At 41.4% G+C, this 19,902-nt stretch overlaps 1 protein-coding gene across 1 annotated transcript in view; it reads left to right on the plus strand.

Annotated features, from left to right (window-relative positions):
* LOC311249589 (dual specificity calcium/calmodulin-dependent 3',5'-cyclic nucleotide phosphodiesterase 1A-like) overlaps positions 1-19,902 on the plus strand; it is a 368,687-nt gene that overhangs the window by 175,255 nt on the left and 173,530 nt on the right. Inside the window, exon 12 of the mRNA XM_084340750.1 lies at positions 4,728-4,897. Coding sequence (XP_084196876.1) covers positions 4,728-4,897 — 170 coding nt within the window. The remainder of the gene's footprint in view (positions 1-4,727; positions 4,898-19,902) is intronic.

Raw genomic sequence — 19,902 nt, forward strand, 5'->3', positions numbered from 1 at the left:
ACCTGGCAGAGCGACTTAAAGAGACAGTGAAAATAATTTATTTAACTTATTACCAGGCAGCACTTTACAACAGTATTATATTTTTTTTCATTTTATTTTCATATTTTGTATAATGTTACAATAAATTGTTGGTTTACAAAAGTTCCGAATAAACAACAAGCAAATTTATGTTTTGCATTTTGTTCCCGTACTGTACCGAAAATGAACAGAACCGTGACCTCAAAACCGAGGTACGTATCGAACCGTGCTTTTTATGTATTGTTACACCCCTAATATATATATCACAAAGACATAGGAGTTTTCAGACATAATAATGCAGAATTATATTTTTAAATGTTAAACATGACATCCCCTAAGGTTCCACCTTTGGAAAACTTCTTTATTTCTAATTTCATTAATGACTTACCTCGAATATGCTTAAAGTGTTGCGTTTATCTTAATGCTGATGACACTGTTATTGACATTTCTAACTCTGATATTGCAAATCCAGAATTCCTTACAGTTTGATTTTAACTTGATCCAGAATTGGTATTGGATAAGAGGTAGTCCTGCATTAACATTGATGATGAGTGACCGCTTGAGAAAGTTGATTTTTTATTTTCAAATATCATGGACGTTTGAATGAACTGAACTTACCATTGATTATGATAAAAAGAGCATATGGTTGTCCAAGCTTACGGTAACACTTTACAATAAGGGTCTGTTACTTAACATTAATTAATGCATTAATAAGCATTAATTAAGAGTTAATAATAGTTTAATAGCCATTATAATGTATTACTTAACATGAATTAACATATGAATAGTGCATTAATGAGCAGTTAATTAATGTCTACTGCTCAGAGTTAATTAATACATTATTAAGCATTAATTAACGTTACATAATGTAATTAGTTGTCCTTATGTATGCATTACTTCGTATTAATTAATACATTAGTTAATATATTAGTTAAACGTTGATAATGTCTCTAGTAATCATTTACTAATGCTGTGCTGTGTATGTCATCAGGTAGCCCTTACCTAACCTAAAGGTATTACTTAACATCAGTAACCTGACATAAACCTTAATAAATATATAGGAGTGCCTCATAAGCATTACTTAACCATAGTTAACCATTAGTGAATGCTTTCTGGACCCTTATTGTAAAGTGGAACACATGTATCCCTTAGGTAGCACATTATAAATGCTTAACTGCCTCATAAGCATTACTTAACCATAGTTAACCATTACTGAAGGCTTTTTGGGCCCTTATTGTAAAGTGTAATGCTGTTAAGTTAAGTAATGCTTATGTTACTAATGTTAAAGGACAACTACTGTTTTTTACAACCTGGACCTTATTTCTAGCAAAATATATGGTCATTTACTCACCCAGATAACTTTGGTGTCATTTGGAGTCGTTCGGCCGAAATTAGATCCAGCGTAGCGCCGATATATCCATATAATGCGAGTGATGGGGCATCGACACACAGCCTCTATATAACGCATTATCTGCCACGAAACTAGTTCATTTCACTAATATTTTGTCATGATACGCTAGCGCCATTCCCCTCTGAGTCCGGGCTCGTCTGTTATCAACATCCGGGGTCAAACTAGCAGTAGCAGCTACAGGTAAACAAACCGGGCTGTCGTGGGTGCGCGCGCAGCTCAGAGACGACATCCTCCAGGTCAGAGGTAGTAGGTCAACCTACAGACCCTGGATGTTGACAATAGACGAGCCCGGACTCAGAGGGGAATAGCGCTAGCGTATCATAACAAAATATTGGTGAAATGAACTAGTTTCGTGGCAGATAATGCTCATTAAGGCTGCGCTTCGGTGCCCCGTCACTCGCATTATATGGATATATCGGCGCTCCACTGGATCTAATTTCGTCCGAACAACTTCAAATGACACCAAAGTTATCTGGGTGAGTAAATGACCATATATTTTGCTAGAAATAAGGTCCAGGTTGTAAAAAACGGTAGTTATCCTTTAAGTAATACCTTACTTAAGGTTAGGTACCTGATGACATACACAGTACAGCATTAGTACATGATAACTTAAGACTCTAAATAATTGTTTATTAATGCCCATCCAGGTAACATGTACACCATTAGTAAATGATTACTAGAGACATTATTAATGTTTAACTACTATATTAACTAATGTATTAATTAATACTAAGTAATGCATACATAAGGATAACTAACTACATTATGTAACGTTAATTAATGCTTAATAATGTATTAATTAACTTTGAGCAGTAGACATTAATTAACTGCTTATTAATGCATTTATTCATGTTAATTCATGTTAAGTAATACATTATAATGTTATTAAACTATTATTAACTGTTAATTAATGCTTAATAATGCATTAACTAACGTTAAGTAATGGACCCTTATTGTAAAATGTTACTGAGCTTACTTTGTAGCTCAATCAGTTGCTATGCATTTCAAGGCCGAAAATAGAATAATTTCTAATTTAATACTACCTATTACATATATCTATCTCAAACACCTCTGACACTTAGCTTCGGCCACTTCATGTTGTTTGATTTGTAGAATTGTTTTGAGGTGTCCATAAAGTCCTCACCATAGTTTCATGTATGAATCATTTACTTGGTTACCACCTAAATCTAGAAGGCAAGTTCACTGGGTTCAATTAATTTTGAAACATGTTTATTTATTAAACGTCTTGAGAGTGTAATTGGTGCCGATCCAAAAATCACAAAATGTCATCAGCACCCACTATTTGCAAGTAACAGTCTTTGGTTCCATTTAGATCTTTAGATTCACTGAGACACATGCATCATCCTTTTTCTTTGTCCCCTGAATTTTCTAAGAAGTTGGACAGAATACAAAGCTCCATGTAACTGGATAAACCTCCTCTTTACTAGGGGTGGAGCCGAACCCGAATACGGTATTCGGAAAGGCACAAATAACGTATTTTTTACAAATACTTATTTCGAACAAATACTTTAAAAAATATTTGTATTCGGGAACAAGAAAAACATCATATCAAAAAGCTACATTTCCTCATGAGACCGCAGTACATGCCCGGATGAGTGAGTGAGTGACGTTCAGGAGTCGGGGGTGGGGGCGTCAAAACACCGCTGTTCCGACCCCCCCGCCCCCGCAGCTGTCCATGGTGCTGCTGAACCAGGTGACGTTGTTTACACTCTGCGTTGTGGCTTGTCTGTGAAACGCGCGCTGCTCAGGGACTGGGCAGATCTGTCCCACTTGCTTTGTCCCTCACTCCGTTGGGAGATCTTCCACAGAGTAAAAGAAATACACATTGTTTCTCTCCCACGCTCCGCTCGAGCGCGGCTGAACGCGGCTTGAGCCCACTTCACGGGCGTGAGGCTGCTTCAGCCGGCGACCCTGCTGACAGCAGACTGAGGGAGAAAAGTTTACTAAAAAGACCAGGTTGAGGCCAGAAGCATAATGACCGTTAGCTATAGGCTACTATGTCATATTATTTACAGATCAAGTTTAGTTCTTGGAGCTCTGTACATTAGAAAGAACAGTTCTTTTAAGTATTATTTGTTTTTATTCTGTCTGTTCAACGTCCTTCAACAAGGACGGGTGGTGGTGGGGTTCATAATGTTCACAATGATATTTTATTAGTTGTTGGTTTAACCATGGATGAGGTAATGGCTGTTATGTTATTTTCTTTTCAATGACATTCCTTGTTACATGTTCATTGCTGGATTTATGGAAAAACATCAACCAATATTGCATATCCATAATTATTATAATGGATAATTAAAGAATACTTACACTTCTTATTTTCGTTATAGTGTAACTCAAAAAAAAATAAAAATGTACGCCTATTTTGAATTTTACTCAAATACAAATACAAATACTTTTCCCCCCTCAACAAATACAAATACAGATACAAATATCGGCTGCTCCGCACACCCCTACTCTTTACCCTTTCCACTGCTGAAGGACATCTTTATATTCTCATCCTAAAACAACCTGCATATGACAAGGTCTGACACACTAGATTAGGATCCAAATGCGCGACTGAATACAGTTCAGTTTAAAAGTCTTTACTAAGACAGGTTCAGTACACAGGAGATTAGTCAGCAAAGCAAACAAAACAGGGATCAGGCAGAAGCAAAAGTCAGAGGAGAAATGCTGGAACGCTTGCTACTGGAGACGGCGACAAACTTGCACAGAAGACATGTAGCACACAGACTATATACACAAGGTAGGGGGAGATAATGAGAGTCAGGTGTAGCACATCAGGGAGGGGTGGACAATCACAACAGTGGGAAAAAAACACAGGGACAGGAAGGGATCTGAAACAAGAGCAGAAATGGACACCACAATAAAACAGAAAACAGAACTAAAAGACAAGAAAAACAAAAGCATGATCTGATGGGAGATGAGACATGACAGCTTATCCTGTTAATTTCTGTGTACCTTTAATCAGGTGTGCTGCTTTGATTGCACTTCTTGTAATATTTGGGTCTTTGTATTCAGTTTTTCTTGTGCAAAGGCTGAGGGCTGAGGTTGTGAGTGGGAAAGGGTCAGCAAGCCATCTTTCTCTGTTTATTTGCAGTGTGTGTTATGTAATGATTCTGTTGTATTTTACTTTGTACTTTGTGTTCTCATGACGCCCTTGAAAATGAGATGCTACATCTCAACGGGCCATTCTATCACCAAATTCAACTTCAGACACCAGCAGGTTGTGTCAGTCACAGCAGCTTAGTAGCAACCGACTGGACTATATTTGCAGGATTGACAAACCAAAGGCCTTATCACTGCTGCTGCACACGGCTGACATCAGCCACCCTGCCAAACACTGGGACCTCCATCACCGCTGGACCACATCTCTGCTGGAGGAGTTCTTCAGACAGGTAAGCCCTGTTTGCAACCGAGCAGCCCTGTTTAGTTTAGTTCAGTTCGGTTTGTTACACTTTTGAACAAATATATTTTTGCATTTCTGTTGTCAAAACTTGTGGATGGAACAAATACAACCATACCATACCTCCCCGCTTTTCATAACCCCTCTGTTGAGGTACCTAGCATACTGATCAGATACTGAAAAGGTGGAGTTATAATTGCAGACCACTGATTGGTAAGTCTGAACAGCCAGAGTTGTCACATCCTTTGCAATGAAGTCGGATTTCACTTCCAGTTTTTTCAGCAGTCTTCTCTCTTGCTGCCTGCTCCCTTTTCTGAAGTAAAGCTTCTTTCCCTGTTTTAATAAACAACTACACGTGAGTGCTGTGTCTAGAGCTTGGGTGGTTGAGCAAAAGAGGGAGAGTGGTGGAGCAAGAGTGAGCAAGCAGCAGAAAGACAGTGAATGCGAGCAGAGCAGAGGAACAAAGTTTCAGTTTGTATGTTGTCAGTTGGGCAGTAATGTACAGTACAGGTCACAATGTGTTAGTTGATAAATGCAGCAGCTCATTAAGAGTTAAGACCAGTTTCCCCGGTTGTTTTCCAAATGCTGGAGAAGTAAAAGCAGCTACCCCTAAGCTGCTGGTAACGACCCCACCTACATTTAAGGGTACTGTCCGCAGCTGAAACGCAAAGCAGTTTCAGCAGTCCGGTGTTAAGGTACAGTTACAGAGGTAAGTAGAGTTACCAGAGGGCTCATAGGATATTATACAGACAGTACTTCAGTGAAAATGCAGCTGTAGTCACCAAAATACTTATTACCTACTTCCTACTTTTCTGGCCTTGGGCCTTAATACATCTATGATGTGAATACAGGAAAATTAATCGGTTAGCATGCTCACTTTAATTACATGTACAAAGGCTTCCTATAATCACAACACCGGCTCACTATAAACAGTGATCTGGCTTATTTGAGCTGTAGGGTCTGAACCTAGGATTAGATCAAAAGGTGTAAGTATGGGGATAGAATACTGACATGAACCCCGCATGCACAATGAGAATTGCGCGTATGCAAATGGGATCCGCGCGAAACTCTCCTCTCCTCGCTCGGAAAACATTCCCATGCTCACGCGCAAGTGATTTTTTGTCAGCAAGGGGGCGGGCCTGGGGGGAATGCCAATCTCCATTGTATCCCCAAATATAATTGGTTGAGCGAATTCGCCACGTGGACAGCAAGGTACGGCAACACCACTAGGACAAACGGGACAAACCACACAGCCCTGACTGGTGTCTTGACTTGAATGTTTGCAAAATCTCACACAGAGCAATGAACTTCAATATGTTTGTCTGAGTACTGTCTTTTCTTTCCTCCATCGTTGACATTAATCTGATAAAACGTTGATCATTTTTTGTAACTTGGATCCTGTTGCACACAGACTGTACATTTTTTATTTCGGTAAAACTGTTTTGTTCATATTAAAGATCTACTTGTTCTCCCTGAAAATTATTAACGTAATATTAAAAAATTATTAATAAAAAATAAAACCTTCAATAGGCCTACATGCTTGAGCATGCATACAGGACAAATATAAGCTATTGCCTACATTAACACAATACAGAATACCCCCACGCAAAAAAAACAAAAAATTGAAGCTGTTTATAGTATTGACATATTTTAATACTTGTGATATATTTTAATATTATTTAATGTATATTTTAGATTAGATTAAGATTCCTTTATTTGTCCCACAGTGGGGAAACTTACATTTGTGTAAATGTGTGTAGGAGACACATTAAAAACAAACCTGCACAGACAACGACATACGGTTAAATATGTTTATTGACTAAATAATTCAGATTAAATAAATGAAATGGCAATTTAAATGAATACCAACAGGTAACAGGAAATGTGGAATAACTAAGTAATGGGTTATTAGTGGAATATGGGCTGATGGTGAGATCACGAGTTAGGTTGAAGCATTTAAATATTACGAGAGTAATTTTAATACTAACAAAATCCTAACTGAATTTCTCTTAAACTAAAAGATCAGAAGCTTAAGACACCAACTCATTTATCATGTGTGAATCCAGCTGTTATGGGTGATGGAGAGCCTACTTTCTTAGCAGAGTGGCGGAGTCAGCGGCGGAGGGTTTCTCTCCAGTGGTTTGCGACTCCAGCCAGAAGTCCCAGTCCAATGGCCGAGTGTAAGCTCATCCAGTATCAGCTGGTTGGGGACCACGGTCCGATGTCTTAGGAAGAGTGTGGCTGGTCCAGTACCGAGCCGGTGACGATCCTGGTTCAATGCCCAGTGGGGTGATACCGTTTGAGAGCGTGGTGGGTCAGAGCCGTTCTGGCTTGTCAAAGTCTGTCTTTCGTTGGAAACCACTTGCATGGTTTCGGACACAGCAAGTTGCTGTAGTGTCGTGATGATGATTTTAATAAAGATGTTCTTCTTCGTTGCTTCGAGTGGGGTGGTTCTCAGGCTCTGACTTTGTAAACTAAATTTAACTTCTTGGACAAAATAACGGAGGATGATACGTTGTTCCTTCCATTGTTACTTAATACAAGATAATCTAAATTAAGTTCACTTCCTCTAAATCAGGTTACGATACTTAACTGTATAATAAAATTAAAACAGAACTTCGTTTTGGTACAAACTTAATAAAAAGAAGCTAATCAATAGTGCGAAAAATATAAAAATGAGAAAAATCAATGCGTGAGCACTTCTGCTGATATCGCTGTCTTGAAGCGTGTTTCAAAATAAAAGTAAAGAGAGAAAAATTGAAGACAAGAGTTTCAAAAATAAGAGTGAGACTAAGAATAACTAACACAAAACAAAAGCTTAAACTCAAACAAAACTTAAAGACTGTAAAACTTAAAACTTGAAACTGAAAAACAACTGTAAAACAACTGAGGAGAGAAGTGATGTCTCTCTGTTTTGTTGTCTCCAAAAGGCGGACGGGCCTGGGGGCAGGACTGCCAGCTTTTTGTCTCTAAGTAGAAAGTGGTGAGTGTGAAAATTCACAGGAACTCACTAAAACTAAACCATAGTTTTAAACGTTTCAAAATCGTGCTTCACCTTTCACAGAATCTCACCATGGCTCAATAGATGGACTTTGTCTATCGTGAAAAAGGATTATGTCATGATTAAAAATCACTGAACAATTAAAAGAAATTAAAACTGGATCAAAAGTCAAAACACACTTGAATATACTGTAGAACTGGTAGAATTGATCACTTATACTTATTCCTCCTAGTTATAGCTTAATACTTGCTAAAACAAAACATATCAGAGACATTTACTGGTAATCAAGAAAAACTTATTGAACATAGGATCTCCTGAAGGTCTGTCCCAATCGTAACAGGGCTTATCATCAGGAGGTGCTGAGGACACATTAAACATCAAAACTTGATTTCAGTCAAATTTCATCACAGAGAAACGGGAAAAAGTTCAGTTTTATGAGCTTCTTTTGCTGTTTTCTAATCTGTTAAAAAATGGAGGATGAGTTCCTGGTTTAATGATAATTTAGAACTTGCTTGAAATCTGGATGAGTGCAGAAACCATTATAGGTTGGAATGTGTGATAAGAGACACGTAGTCGTAAACCATTCGGGCAGGAGGGCTAGGAAAACAGGGAAGAGGCCTAGAGTGCTTTTACCCTGGAGAGTGTATTTGATAATTCTTGTCACAAGAAGACAAGAAGACACAGAACATCAGAGTCGTTACCTCATTTGCAATTGTAAAGACATTAGTATTAACACGTTCTGATCACCAAAAATAGTTCCTGTCCCTTCTGATGTGTGGAGAGTAGATGTCTCCAGGCTGGACTCAGAGTGACCTGTAGGAGAAGAATTATCTGTTTGGAGGGGAAAGAAAGTTCAAAATGGGAGTTTGAGTCCATAAATTAATCAGAGATGTTTTCAACTGAGGGCTTTATGGCAAAAGAAAACAATGTCCTTTCTGCCAGGAGATAAGGTGGCAGACAATAAGGCACCTTGTTCCTGTGAAAGTCCTCTTGCATATGGAAAGAGTTAACAAGGATAAACAGGCCTCAACACCAAGAGTCAGAGGCGATAGGCATGTGTTCCTACATGTGTGTGGTGGTGGTGGTGGTGGGGGGGGGGGGGGTTACTGAGAGTGGTGCCGGTTATACAGTCTCACAGCTTCAGGGAGGAAGGACCTGCGATACCGCTCCTTCACACACTTGGGGTGAAGGAGTCTATCGCTGAATGAGCTCTCCAGTGCGGTCAGGGTTCCTTAGAGATAACAGCTTAGCCATCATTCTCCTCTCTCCCACCACCTCCACCGGGTCGAGGGGGCATCCCAGGACAGAGCTGGCTTTCTTGATAAGTTTGTTCAATCTCTTCCTGTCCACTGCTGAGATGCTGCTGCCCCAGCTGACCACGCAATAGAAAATGGCTGATGCCACCACAGTGTCAAAGAAGGTCTTCAGGAGTACCCCCTGCACCCCAAAAGACCTCAGTCTCCTGAGCAGATATAGTCTGCTTTGACCCTTCTTGTAACATTTATAAATAGGTTACTTTGCTATGTGGAAGCACAACCAGCAAAGGTCACCCGCTATCCACAGGGGGTAGGTGCCCAGGTCAAGGCAATATGGTTGACCCACGCGTTGAACCAAAATTATTCCATCATACCCGTTCTGACTTATGTCAAGGAGTAGCACTGCTGGAACAAGTAAATAATTACTGTGTTTGTTTGAAAGAATAGGATGTGAAGAACTCAGAACTCCACCTGCCTGCTACTCTCTCAATGACACTTTCACTGTTAGATGCTCAATTACGTTTGTGTGTCAAAACACACAAAATTAAAGCTGCAAGCAGCGATGAACGGGCCCTCGCAGTCCACGCGCGTTGGGGCATGCTGCTGTCGCTGCATGCTGCTGTCGCTACATGCTGCTGTCGGGGTATGCTGCTGTCGCTACATGCTGCTGTCGGGGCATGCTGCTGTCGACAGCAGGGCTTGTTCATGCAACAACTTCTGCTGAGGAATGAAATGTGAAGGCAGGCAAGCAGTTGTTTTGTTATTTAGCAATAAAAGTGCCCCCTATTGGCCGATGTGCACCAAATTTTTCACAAACAGTCAACGGGCCGTGGAACACAATTAAAAGAAATTAAGTGTTACTGCGACTGTATTTCATCAAGATATGGAAGACTGTCGGTTTGAGCACAATGTGCAGGAAATTGTTGTTATATATTTGGGGCGTTCTTTGGACTATCACAATTCTTTTAATAACTTTTTGTCAGAAGGGTCCACAGATGCTGTGTGCAAAGTTTGGTGCAAATCGGAGAAATTGCCTGGGAGGAGTTTGAAAAGGTAGGTTTGCGATATTAAGGAATTTTCAAATGGAAATGTAACATGAAAGTGGGTGTGGCCTACATCACACAATTCAGCTGAATGCAGGGAACACATAGATATAAGGTTTAACAATGTGCACCATATTATGTGGGCGTTATTAGGCAAAGACACTTTTGTGTTGATAATAGCGCCCCCTGCTGGTCATTTTTGGTGTGTGAGTTACAGGGGCCAGTCTATACCACCCCAATGAATTTCATATCCATAAGTGTTATGGTGTGGGCACAGTGCCAAATATAAAATGAAACTGCCACCAGAGCGCCACCTAGTATCGGATCGGTAGGACCTTCATCAGCCATCATCAGGAGGGCATTGGCAATGAGTGTACCAAGTTTCATGTTAATCCGACAAACAGATGTGGAGATATAAATTACTCCAATTTAAAGAGCGCCATCTAGTGGTCATGGGCCAAAACTTTGCACAGAGCCTTAGGGGCTCATGGGGAAGTAGTATCCTGAGTTTGATGTCATTCGGACACACCAATGTGGAGATATGCAACACTTCCTGTTTTGAGCTAAATCTGCAGGAAGTTGTTATTTAATAACTTGAGTATTCTTTGGAATATCAAAATTCTTTTAATAAGTTTTTGTCAGGAGGGTCCACAGATGCCGTGTGCAAAGTTTGGTGCAAATCGGCGAAATTGTCCGGGAGGAGTTCGAAAAAGTAGGTTTGCAAAATTTTGCGAGCTAGCGAAAAAAAACGGTAGGCAGAAGTGGGCAAGGCCTATATGAGCAGATTCAGCACAATTCACTGAATGCGTGGATATAAGGTTTTTGAATGTGCGATAAAGTATGTGGGAGTTATTAGCCAAAACGCACTTTCCTTGAATATAGCGCCACCTAGTGGTGGAAATTCACAACGATGACAGATTATACATTTTTTCGCCAGGTGTGACATATATTCCAAGTTTGGTGAGTTTTGGGGTATGTTGCGGCCACCAAAAATGCGATCTTGGGGATGGAACAATAATTAAAGCTGCAAGCAGCGATGAACGGGCCCTCGCAGTCCACGCGTGTCGGGGCATGCTGATGTCGCGGCGTGCTGCTGTCGCTACATGCTGCTGTCGGGGCATGCTGCTGTCGCGGCTTGTTCATGCAACAACTTCCGCTGAGGAATCAAAAGTGAAGGCAGGCAAGCGGTTCTTTCGTCATTTAGCAATAAAAGCGTCCCCTATTGGGCGATTTGCACCAAATTTTTCACAAACCGTCATCGGGCCATGGAACACAATAAAAAAAACTTTAGTGTTAATGGGAGTGTATTTCATCAAGATATGGAAGATTGTCTGCCTGACCACAATGTGCAGGAAATTGTTGTTTCATATTTTGGCCATTGTTTGGACTATCACAATTCTTTTAATAACTTTTTGTCAGGAGGGTCCACAGATGCTGTGTGCAAAGTTTGGTGCAAATCGGAGAAATTGGGTGGGAGGAGTTCGAAAAAGTAGGTTTGAGACATTCCGGAATTTGCAAATGGAATTCTGTCGCGAAAGTGGGGGTGGCCTACATCACACAATGCAGATGAATGCAGGGAACACGTAGATATAAGGTTTAACAATGTGCGCCATATTATGTGGGAGTTATTAGGCAAAAACGCTTTTGTGTTGATAATAGCGCCACCTGCTGGTCAAATTGACCGCACTGCCACGCCCACCAGGCACAACACAGGCTGTTGAAGGTCTAAGGATGCTACTGAGTGAATGTGAAGTCTGTGGCGTTAAATCTGTAGGACGAGTTAGTTAAATTACGAAGCTTGGAAATGGGTTCCTACAGAATGGGAAAAGCCATGAGGGGGTCATTGAAATAAACCGTATCACCACGCCCACCAGGAATGACGTAGGCAAAAGCTTAGCACAACTTTTCATCATCAAGGTATGAGGATGCTACTGAGTGAATGTGAAGTCTGTGGTGTTAAATCTGTAGGAGGAGTTAGTGAAAGTACGAGGCGTAGAAATGGGTTCCTACAGAATGGGAACAGCCATAAGGGGTCATTGCACTGCCACGCCCACCAGGTATATCGGAGTCCAAAGCTTTGCACAAGGTGTCATCATCAAGGTCTGAAGATGATATGTAAAAAGTGTGAAGTCTCTGGCGTTAAATACGTAGTACAAGTTACATAAAGTATGAGGCGAAAACATGACAAAAAATGAATGGGAAAAGCCATAAGGGGGGCGTTAGGGAGTGCTACTGAGCTATCGTGCTGCGCATGAGGGCAGTTGTGGTATCGAATTAAAGTACTCATGGGTAAGAAGCTACGGGCCAAATTTGGTGAGTCTGCGAACATCCTAAAGTCCCGCAAACAGCGTCGGAAATATGAAAATTGCTGCACGCCATTCAGGATGGCCGACTTCCTGTTGCGGCAAAAATTCCGACAAAAATAATTCCTGCCTAAATCCTTGAGACCCATGAGTCCTATAAATTTCAAGATGATCCGAGCAGGTTTTGGTCACATGACTTGACGTTAGGTGGCGCTATGGAGTCCCCTGGCAACACCCACCGCCAATCATGTTGAATTCAGATGTGGGCGCGCACATGTGATATATGTTTCAATTTTGATGAGTTTTGGGGTATGTTCAGGATGCAAAATATGCAGTCGACTGGAAGGAAGAAGAAAAAGAAGAATAATAATAATCCTAGCAGATACAATAGGTCCTCGCACGAGATTCGTGCTCGGGCCCTAAAAATAAAAATAAAAATTAAAGCTGTAAGCAGCGATGAACGGGCCCTCGCAGTCCACGCGCGCGGTGTCGCTTCACGTTGCTGTCGGGGCTTGTTCATGCAACAACTTCCGCTGAGGAATCAAAAGTGAAGGCAGGAAAGCTGTTCTTTCGTCATATAGCAGTAAAAGCGTTCCCTATTGGCGGATTTGCACAACATTTTTCACAAAACCGTCATCGGGGCATGGAACACAATTAAAAAAACTTAAGTGTTAATGGGACTGCATTTGATTAAGATATGCAAGTGTAACCCACTCCTGGTTAACACACTGATAATCTAGGTTCGTAAGGAGCTAAGGGAAAGAACTGCAATAACCATGCAGGAAAGTACAGACGACAAGGTAGGTTGCAACAGAATGTTTAGTAAAACGAACTTGCAGGTGATAATTCACACACTATGAATAACAGATGAATGACAATGAAACAAAATGGGCCCTTTAAAATAATAAATCTGGTCTGTCAAAAAGTCAAAGTCTGTGTGTCTTGTGATCACTGTCACAGTAAAACGTCTTTCAAATCCACCATCTGAAGATTCCTTAATATTCAAGTGTCCAGTGTTCTCATGAATGTTCCTGGTTTATGAGTGAATGTATGTGAATGTGTGACAGTCCTGGCGGCTGCCACCACCCTACCACCAGGTGGAGTATTCGATGAATTGGCAGAATCACGCTGGGAAGCTCGACATCAATTGGAATGGATCTCCTGAAGAAGCTCTCACTCCGTCCATAAGACCTGACCTGTTTTGTTTTACAAACAGGAATTTAACATTTTATCTAATCTATTGTTGTACAACTATTACTCCAAAGCATAACAACAATGTAACACTAAGCAGAACATACTGTATAATACTTAATTATTACATTTTAAGGCCTTTCATTACACTTCAGTTCAATAACTTTAAATCTCAATCAATATCTGAATCATTGCACAGCAATATTATACAACCTGCATACGTTATTGTATTCTACCGTAAAGATTATAAGCCGTATACCTGCCACATATGGCTCTGCTGACATTTGCAATGCCCACTCTCAAGTGAAAAAACATTTACATAACTTACATCTTTCACAGTAAAATGTTTAACCATTCACTTCTTCAAAAGTATAACACAAATGAACATTTTATGGTATTTCAATACCCCTTTCTCATATAACACGGTTTAGTTGACTAATTAGCAGCATTAGCATGACCATTTTGCTTGCTATTAGCAGCTAGGCCGCTAGCATCGACCATCTCAATAACAGGCAGGCTACTTGACCTAGCATACACGGTTAGCAACATTAGCACAACACTGCTATCTTACCGAGATCAACCGAGGAAAACCCAGACTTTTCCACTCCAGACCGTCCCCGGATAGTTCACTTATCTTCTTTATTGATTCACTGGCGTGCATAAACTATAAGTTTTAGCAACTATGAAGTTGATAATTCGCTTGTCTTTATAATGCTCAGTTCGCTATGAGTACGTCTCCTTTCTTCCACACACATCCGATCATACAGGTGTGTCATGATCTGTCAATCACGCCCAGACAGAGGCGGGACTTGACAAACTCTGTGTTCGGACTGGCCTGTCATCTCTGACTTTCTAAGCATAGAAATAGTACATCTAGATCAGCATATCATTAGCTTTTAACCTGTTTCTTTTCACTGGGTTACACAAGAGTGTCTGTTTGACCACAATTTGCAGGAAATTGTTGTTTTATATTTTGGGCGTCCTTTGGACTACCACATTTGTTTTAATAAACTTTTGTCAGCAGGGTTCACAGATGCTGTGTGCAAAGTTTGGGGCAAATCAGAGAAAATGGGTGGGAGGAGTTTGAAAAAGTAGGTTTGCGACATTCAGCAAATTTGTGAATGGAAATGTAGCGTGAAAGTGGGCGTGGCCTACATCACACAATTCAGCTGTATGCAGGGAACACGTAGATATAAGGTTTAACAATGTGCGGCATGTTATGTGGGAGTTATTAGGCAAAAACTTTTTTGTGTTGATAATAGCACCACATGCTGGTCATTTTTGGTGTTTGAGTTACAGGGGCCAGTCCATACCACACCTATGAATTTTATATACATAAGTGTTGTGGTGTGGGCACAGTGCCAAATATGAAATTAGACTGCCACCAGAGGTCATCCGCAAAGATTCTGCACAGAGCCTTAGGGGCTCATGGGGAAGTAGTATCCTGAGATTCATGACATTCGGTCAAAGCAATGTGGAGATATGCAAGACTTCCTCCTGTTTGTAACGAAATGTGCAGGGAGTTGTTATTTAATAACTTTCTTTCAATAACTTTTTGTGAGGAGGGTCCACAGATGCTGTTTGCAAAGTTTGGTGCAAATCGGTTGAAATTGCCTGGCAGGAGTTCGAAAAAGTAGGTTTTGGAAATTTTGCGAATTTGCGGAAAAAAAAAACCTAGGCCGCAAATTTGCGTGGCCTACATCAGGAGATTCAACAGAATTCAGGGAACACGTGGATATATGGTTTTTGAACAATAAGGACATCGCAGGTTATCTGCTGGGGCCCTAATGAAACTGGCACCAGAGCGCCACCTAGTGGCGGATCGGTAAAAGCTTAAACAGATGTCCTGAGGAGGGCATTGGCAATGAGTGTACCAAGTTTTGTGTTAATCCGACCAACCGATGTGGAGATATAAAATATAAGAGCGCCACCTAATGGTTATCGGGCAAGATTGTCCACAGAGCCTTAGGGGCTCATGCGGAAGTACTATCCTGATTTTCATGTCATTCGGATGAACCAATGTGGAGATATGCAAGACTTCCTGTTTTGAAGGAAATGTGCAAGAAGTTGTTATTTAATAAGTTGAGTATTCTTTGGAATATCAAAATTCTTTTAATAACTTTTTGTGGAAATTGGTGAAATTGCCTGGGAGGAGTTCGAAAAAGTAGGTTTGCGACATTTCGCGAGCTAGCGAAAAAAAACGGTAGGCGGATATGGGCGTGGCCTATATCAGGACATTCAGCAGAATTCACTGGAGGTGTGGATATAAGGTTTTTGAATGTGCGACAAAGTATGTGGGAGTTAAGGCAAAAGGCACTTTCCTTGATTATAGCGCCACCTAGTGATGGAAATTCACAACGACAACAGATTATAAAATTTTCCGGCAGATGTGACATATGTTCCAAGTTTGGTGAGTTTTCGGGTATGTTCAGGCAGTGAAAAATGCGATCATTTGGGACAAAAAATGCTCACTACAAAAACAATAGGGTCCTTGCAGGTTCCCTGCTCGGGCCCTGATAATCATTGCAAAAACAATAGGGACCTCGCAGGTTCCCTGCTCGGGCCCTAATAAATAATAATCATTCGAAAAACAATAGGGACCTCGCAGGTTTCCTGCTCGGGCCCTAATAATCCTTACAAAAACAATAGGGTCCTCGCAGGTTCCCTGCTCGGGCCCTAAAAATATTTTCCAACTTTAGCCACCAGTAAGAGTTGGGCTCTTAAAACATACGATCCTTCTTGTCTGGTAGGTGTCAGCTTCCTCTGAACTATTGTCATAGCCCTGGCTCAGAGAGCAAGACAAAGTGGGAGACCACACACCTTTAAAGTAACTTAACTGAAATTTATTTATAAATGTTACCCAAAACAACATAATAAAGAAGTCTGTAATCTGTAGAGTCAGTAATGTATGCAGTGTTGTTTGTAATTGAAGTGTGGTGATGATAACACAAACAAACACACAAACCAAACAGGCAGCAAGTGGTCAGAGAGAGAGAGACAATGGGAATGAGGAGCCAGCTAAATAACCTGGGCCCAGGCTGCCCAGGTGAATCTCATCCAATCAGCAGCTCCACCCATCTACCTGAAATGAGCCTGCAAGAAAAAACAAACAAAGGACGACCAGGAGAGGGCAGGGTCGTCACACCCCCCCCCTTAAGAGCGGAGACCCACTAGGTACTCGGCGAAAACATATCAATTATTTACAAAATACAGTGATCACATCAAAAACAGAATGGACAATAGCCACATTTTTTTCACTTTACAGTATTGACAGAATGACACGACCTTCCGCAGTTGGTTGGGAGTAACAAAACAATTCATACCTTCTACTGATCCCTCAGGACCATCTCACCCCCTCCGCAACCTGGGTACCTACAGGAGCATCTTTGAGAGCCGGACAGCCCAAAATGAACACAGACAAAAGGCAGAAATATGGTAGCATTAACCATTACTCCTAACAACTAGAAGGCGCGAGAAAGGGCATCAGCCATTACATTTTCCCTGCCTTTTATATAGCGAATATCCAAATGATAAGGCTGCAAAAATAATGCCCACCTCATCAACCTCTGGTTAGGATTTTGCAAAGAACGCAAGAAGATAAGGGGATTATGGTCTGTGTACACTACAAGAGGGGTTCCTGAACTCGTATACACATCAAAATGCTGTAATCCCCAAATTAACGCCAGGGCCTCTTTCTCAATAACTGAATAGTTTAACTGATAGGAATTGAACTTTTTTGAGAAGAACCCAACTGGTCTCTCTACCCCCGCAACATCAACTTGTAACAGGACCGCACCAGCCCCCACATGACTGGCATCAACCTGCAATGTAAAAGGCTTATCAAACTGTGGTGCTGTCAACACAGGAGAGGAACAGAGGAGAGCTTTAACATTTTCAAAAGCAAGCTGAGCCTTATCTGACCAGACAAACTTCACCTTAGACTTCAGAAGATCTGTAAGGGGTGCCACAACTGATGAGAAATTCTTACAGAAACTTCTGTAATATCCTACCATGCCCAGAAACCGCATCAAGTCTTTCTTGGTTACAGGAGGTGAAAAATTCTTAATGGCTTCCACTTTAGCCTCAACAGGGCGACCCTCCCCTTGCCCCACCACTTTGCCTAAATAGGTAACTGTGGCTCTAGCAAAATCACACTTAGCCAAATTCACTGTTAACTGTGCCCATACCAATCTGTCAAAAAGTGCAGTGATCCTCTGCAGATGGTCCTCCCAAGTATCACTGAACACAACGACATCATCAAGGTACACAGCGCAACCAACAAGCCCATTTACCACCCTATTCATGAGCCGTTGGAATGTGGCCGGGGCATTTCGTAAACCAAAGGGCATGACTTTATAGGAATACAAGCCGGTAGAAGTTATAAAAGCGCTTATCTCCTGGGCCCGTGGAGACAGTGGGACCTGCCAGTATCCTTTTAACAGATCAAACTTACTCACAAATGTGGCTGCACCTACTTGGTTAACGCAATCCTCCATTCGTGGTAAAGGAAATGAATCAGGTTTTGTGACACTGTTTACTTTCCTGAAGTCAGTGCATGGTCGAAAAGTCGAATCAGGTTTTTTCACAAGTAAACACGGAGATGCCCAGCTAGAGTTGGAAGGCTCTGCCAGGTTATTATCTAGCATATACTGAACCTCTGTCCAAATGCATCTTCTTGTCTGGTGAAACACGATAAAAGCGCTGTTTAATTGGTTGAGCATCACCCACATCTATATCGTGTTCAATAAGATGTGTTTGCGATGGCGTATCTGAAAACAGTTCGGGGTACTTGTTTATCAATGAAAGTAATTCATTGCGCTTACACTCATCCAAATGACCAAGTACTGATGGCAAAGCCTTTAATGCGTCCGAGTTTTTTTAAACATACCTGCAGCACTCCCTCATCTATCGGCCATTCCCCCTCCCCCATAACTGCCCCCCCTGAAAAAGACATCTCCGTGTCCACACACAAGGCAGGTTTCACACATGGGGCCTCCTTGGAGCTAGGAGATGACGACATACGGGCATAATAAGGCTTTAACAAATTTACATGACACAACCTAGATTTTCCAGTTGGCATTGAAATCAAATAATTCTGTTCGGAAACTTGTTTTTTTAACTGTGAATGGACCAGCAAATTTCGCCTGGAATGGCGAACCCACAACCGGCAGCAGAAACATGACCTGATCACCAGGACTGAACTGCCGCTGTTTTGCTTTACGGTCAAACAGTGATTTCATCTTCTTTTGTGATTTTTCTAGCCTGTGTTTTGCCATTTTCCCCGCGATATATAGTCTATGTCTAAAACCATTCACGTAGTCAACCAAGTTCGCTGGTGGCTCCGACTGTTGGCAACCACTGTGCAAAACCGCCATGGGACCTCGCACTGAATGCCCAAAAACCAGGTCATTTGGACTAAAACCAGTGCTCACCTGAACTACCTCTCTTGCAGCCAGCATCAACCAAGGCAAACCCTCCTCCCAATCACGATCAAACTCTGTGCAGTAGGCCCGCAAGAGTGACTTCAGAGTTTGATGAAATCGCTCCAAGGCACCTTGACTTTGAGGATGATAAGCTGATGACAGGTTATGTTTAATCTGGAGCTGCTGCAAAACCTGTGAAAACAGTTTAGAGCGAAAGTTGGAACCTTGGTCAGTTTGAATAACTTTGGGGATGCCAAACACAGAAACAAACTGTGACAATGCCTTCACTACAGACTTTGTTGTTAAAGAATGCAAGGGATAAGCTGCCGGATACCTAGTAGCCTGGCACATCACCGTCAACAAATATTTGTTACCAGACTTGGAAGGAGGCAGCGGACCTACACAGTCCATGATCAAGTACTCAAAAGGTTGATCTAATGCTGGTACAGGATACAGTGGTGCTGGACTTATAGTCTGATTCGGCTTACCCGTCAACTGGCAAGTGTGGCACGTCTTTATGAAAACAGATACATCCCTTTTCAACCGAGGCCAAACAAAATGACGCAAGATCCGATGGTATGTTTTTTGAACCCCCATGTGTCCCGCTACATCATCATGAGAGGCTTTCATCACCATCTCTCTAAATTTGGCAGGCACCACAATTTGCAAAACTGGTTTTCCCACAAAATTGTCTGTCTGTGGACACCATTTACGCACAAGGACATTGTTTTTCACAAAATAACCCTGAGCTGTAGTTTCCATGTCCTCCACAGGAGACGCCAGCTCAAATAATGCCTTTATCGAGGGATCAGACTTCTGTCCCTCAATT

This window comes from Pagrus pagrus (genome assembly GCF_965226575.1).
Source record: "Pagrus pagrus genome assembly, chromosome: 20".
Lineage (NCBI taxonomy): Eukaryota > Metazoa > Chordata > Actinopteri > Spariformes > Sparidae > Pagrus > Pagrus pagrus.